Source organism: Oratosquilla oratoria, chromosome 25 (assembly GCF_046742065.1).
Source record: "Oratosquilla oratoria isolate Oo_2021 chromosome 25, ASM4674206v1, whole genome shotgun sequence".
In the NCBI taxonomy this organism is placed as follows: Eukaryota; Metazoa; Arthropoda; class Malacostraca; order Stomatopoda; family Squillidae; genus Oratosquilla; species Oratosquilla oratoria.
This window is the reverse complement of record NC_134801.1, coordinates 34,178,526-34,183,604: the sequence shown is the minus strand read 5'-3', so window position 1 is coordinate 34,183,604 and position 5,079 is coordinate 34,178,526. Positions and strand designations below refer to the sequence as shown.

The 5,079-nt window shown below is 39.0% G+C and overlaps 1 protein-coding gene across 1 annotated transcript; it reads left to right on the top strand.

Annotated features, from left to right (window-relative positions):
- Positions 1–4,241: 4,241 nt before the first annotated feature.
- Positions 4,242–4,580, top strand: LOC143039068 (uncharacterized). Its single transcript, XM_076208920.1, has one exon. The coding sequence runs from the start codon at positions 4,242–4,244 to the stop codon at positions 4,578–4,580; it is 339 nt and encodes a 112-aa protein (XP_076065035.1).
- Positions 4,581–5,079: the final 499 nt, after the last annotated feature.

Sequence of the window (5,079 nt, the reverse complement as noted above, 5' to 3'; positions counted from 1 at the left end):
GCTTTGCGTATGCTTATGTTTGCAATAATCTAAGGACTTAGGGAATGTAAAGCCTCAACACTCTCTAAGAGTGATGATCTTTATAATCACAAATACCAGATCTTGAAACCCAGAAAGGCATAAAAAAGTCATTTAAACCACAACGAACTGGGTCTCAAGAGAGCCTCGATGTTTTCCACCATCAAGATGATTAAAAAATACATAAATAAACAAATATAAGATAACCTGTAGGAATGCATAGTAGTGGAGGGTGTTATAACATTTCTCAAATAATCTTTCCATAACTGATAATACTTTTCCATTCATTTCCCTTCCACCAGACGATTTAATTTATGTTTGTTGTTCTCCTTGGTAGCAAAAAAAAAAGTTCAGATAGTCTCATCGAGTTAGTTCTATAACCTTTTATCAGAAAGGTATAAATTGATCTGGTGTTAACCAAAACAATTGTTTAGAGTAACCATATTTGGTCTTTCCCCTGACAAAGGGTTAAAGAGGTAAGAGTGACAACGAGAGCGAGAACAAAGACCTGGAAGTCTGAGAGCATAAGGTGAACACAAAGCCAAGTCCCAAGGGTCAGATTTGTTAATTAAATAGTTATTCCTCATCCTTCTAAAACTCATAAGGTTTAGAGTTTCTTCAGATTAAAAATGAATCGTCAAATAATAATTATTTAAGAAAGATCCCCACCTTCTATGGTTTAATCAAGGCTACAATTATCAAATACCAGGCAAAGAGGGCTCACTTTACTCAGTAAAACTAATTGACGGCAGACAGAAAATAAGATAAGAAAAAGCAATGTCCATCATCTATGACTTGACCATATGGGTACAGATCATGGATTCTTGACTGGCTAGAGTCAAGTGATTTAATTTATCATGAAAAATGTCAACCTAACGGAGTGTTTGACACTGACGTTCTTAACTAGGTAACTTTAATGTTATTCATTTGTAGGGACGTTACTCCAATGAAGCGTTTAAGACTGTGGTCTTAACTGAGATACTAATTATATAATAGGGTATCATGGTTAGATTACCAATCACCTGTCTACACACACACACAAACACACACACACACACACACACACACACACACACACACACACACACGTCCGTTGGATGGACGGCGAAGATTGACGTCCTGAAGAAAAATTGAAATTCTCGTGGATCTCAACGCAAAGGAAGTACCTATTGTATTTACAGGGAGGGAATTGCTCGTGGTGTAGTGGGAAAGTGAGCAAAAAGGAGAAGGGGAGGGATAACTGAGGGAAATGGAAGGAAATGAGGAAGGAGAGGACTTGGTCCAGGCAGGCAGACGCCATATAAACAAAAGAGGGCCGGACCAATTTAGTGACGACGAAGGGTCTAACAAAAATGTAAAGATTAGAAACATAGATATGAGAAGCACAATAGAAGGTGAGGATAATAATTTCCATGGATTTAATGAGGGGGGGGCGGATACCAACCTCCCCCGACTGGCAAGACTCGAAGAAAAACTTGAACAAATGACCGAACATTGGGAGAGTAGGTTCGGTAGAGTGTCAAAAATTGCGGAAAGGGTTGAAAGATTGGAAGCACTAGAGAAGGCAAACAAAAACTTAACTAAGGAAATAGAAGAACTAAAAAGACAGTTAAAAGAAGTAAAAGAGGAGAATGAAGAATTAAAGTGGAATAATAAAGAAAACAAAGAGGCCATAGCTAAAGAAGCTAAGGGTTGGAAGACAATCCAAGAAAACAATAAAGTTGCATTTACTGACATAATTAAACAGCAAATGAAAGAACAAACTGAAGATTCAGTTATTAAAGTGATGAGACAAAATGAGAATATAGTAAGAGACTTAGCAGATAAAAAGAAATGTATAATTATATTAGGAATGGAAGAGAAACACAACCCAGATAGAACCACAAGAATCAAAGAGGAAAATGAAAAAGTAAGCAGATTACTAGAATTAGTTCAGGAAGATGAACCTGAAATTATGAAACAAATGAAGAGAAATTTAGGCTCGGAAAGTATAGTACAGATAAGACCAGACCAATTAAGATTAAATTCAGGTCACAAACGACGGCAGAGAATATCTTATCAAAAACAGGGAAACTAGCAGAAAGTGAACAATATAAAAAGGTATGGATAAAAAGGGAAATGAATAAAGAGGAAAGAGAGGAGGAAAAAATGAAAAGACAACAAGCTAAGGAAAAAAACGAGAACAGAACAGAGTCAGAAAAAGAGAAATTCTATTGGAGAGTAGTGAATATGAAAGTAAGGAAATTCGAAATACTAGAGAAAAACAAAAGGGAAACAGAGAATACAATGGAAGTGGCAGAAAACTAAGAGTGTCTTACACAAATATAGATGGATTAATTACAGGATTGAATGAGCTGAATGATTATCTGAAGGAAAAAGAACCGGACATAATGGGAATTGTAGAAACGAAATTAAAAGGTCCACTACCACCCAACAGTGTAGGAAATAACGCATATAATTATTGGATTAGAAACAGAGAGACAAAGCAAGGGGGTGGAGTTATGTTCTTGACTAAGAAGGATATAAACGTGAAGAGTGTCACATATGGAAAGAATACAGTAGAGATGATTATGATCGAAGTGGAAGACAGCGATAAGAAGAACAGAAAGTTTGTGATAAATTATGTGCCTCCAAAAACAGCCTCGTGGGAAGAGAGTGAACATAAAAGTATGTTAGAGGACACAAAGATAACATTGAATAAGATGATGGAAAATGGAGGAAGAATAGTTATGATGGGCGACATTTAATTGCAAAGAAGTCTGCTGGGAAGAGATGACAGTAAAGGGTGGAGACGGCTCATGGGGAAATGTTCTACTCGAGATGATTATTGACTATACAATGACGCACATTCGTAAACTTATTTGGCTATCGGGAAAAGTGAAACTTCCAGCTTCACTTTCCTTCCTCGTTATTGTAAGAGCAAGATGTTTACATTGCCCGAATAGCCCCGCACAAGATTCTAGGCCGCATACAGTTGTGACTTAAGAGCAAGAATTCTGTGAACTAATGTTATTGTGAGAAGGAAAACGGGAGCTGGAATTCCAGTCTGGGAGAATCGAGCTGACTGGCTGACGCACGATGTGCTCGCTGTAATTGCTCACTCCTTACGCCACAACAGACAGACAATATTCAACGTAAATAAACTCACTCTGCAGTAGCAAGAGTACAATGATGGATTTCCATACCTCGTCTTCAATAAACATCTCTTCTATCCCTCTAAATCATGGTTTCTCAAACTTTTTACCTTTGCGTAACCTTTAAAATAAATTGCATGTCTCAAGGAACCCCTGCGAAAAAAAAAAAAACATAAACCATACCTTTCTCATTTCATTTTCATCGTAATAATAGGTTAGATGGGATGATGTCTACATTACATTATTACAATAACCAAGAATATGTCGCGCGTGTTTAATTATATTACGTATATGAATTTAAATAAAAAAAATAAAAAGTGCATTATTTTATCTCATTTGTTCTCTCGAAACCCTTAGGAACCTTTTGCGGAACCTTAGGGTTCTGGGGAACCCTGGTTGAGAAACGCTGCTCTAAATGATATCGTACTAAGAGATGTGTCACAGAAAAGGTTAAAAAGTAAGAAAAAATAAAGGAGGGCTGCAGCAGAGACGAGGGTTAGTCACATTATTCGGATTCTTTATGTGGAGATGATTCACCAATCATCAAAGAATGTTGCGTAGGTCTGGTCCGTGGGGGATGTCATTTGTCCCTAGCGTTCTGGCTACATACAACTTATTCAGTCAATGCCCCATGCCGACAATAAAGTGATAAATAATATTTGATACAGGAGGGAATACTTAAAATAGCTGTACTCATAACTGTCTATTCTCAGAACATAGAGAAATACGTAGAAAATAAGCTGTACCTTACCATAACCTAGCACACAATTCATTTATCAGGTATTCCAAAGGTTCTTGTAAGACGTCATTGTAAGACGCCATAACCTGACACACAATACATTTGTAAGAAATTCCCAAGGTTCTTGTAAGACATCATTGTTTCATGTAGTAACAAGTTAGTAGTGCGAGAAATCTGACATCTAGGAATGTGAACCGTGTAGAGGGGCTGAATTAATGTCGCACATGTCAATGATATGAGAGAGAAAAGGGTTGAATGGCGGATGAGAGAGGAAAATATGTAGGAGACGAGCCATCAAATTCACGTCAGGCAGAGGAACAGCCACTGCTGCGTTTGCACCGAGGCAGATTATGGAGAGACATCAGAGAAGAAGTCTGCGCATGGCTTCCGTCGACCTGGAGGAAACCTACGTCAGGGTGCCGAGGCAGGAGCTATGGAGGTATATCAGGAAGAAGGGGATTATTGAGGATATGTATGAAATGGTAATGACTCTGGTGAGAAGCAGTGTAGACATGAAAGGACGGTTTTCGAAAACAGTTGGCTCACATTGGGGTTCCCCTTATGGCTCCCGTCTGTTTGACTGCACTGTGGATGTCTTAACCGACCAGTCTTCTTGGTGTATGACGTTTGGAGGTAACATCATTATATGTAGTTCAGGTGAGGAACCTGGGCCAGGAGGCTCTGCGTAGCTGCAGCCGAAACCGTTACCTTTATCCTATGTATTTCTTGGTCTGTTGGGCAGTTGACAATCATTGCTGGGAATTGGAGTGAGGTGCGAGGTTCGAATCCACAACTAAACGAACGCGAGACCAGCACGCTTCCGAATACGTCAACAGTGTTCTGGAGGACAGATGATTAAAGATCAAGAAAAAAAAAGAATGTCGAGTAGTTGAGTCTTTGTGGTGATGGAGGAGATTTGAGGATACAAAGGAAGGAGGAACTGAAGTGTGGAAGATTGTAAGTACCTATGAGATCGCCCGTGTCTAGGGATGGGGAGCTGAACCCGGGGATGGCTCATAGGGCTCATTTGGGAAAAGACTTGGAAAAAGACGTTTGGAACGTCGTGCTACACAAAAATAAACGTGGAAGTCGAAGAGAAAGTATATAAAGCTAAGACAAACTAGGCTGTGGGGGAAGAGGCTTGGTGGATAAGGGAGGTTGGCTGGGTGTCGCAAAGATGGGATTTAG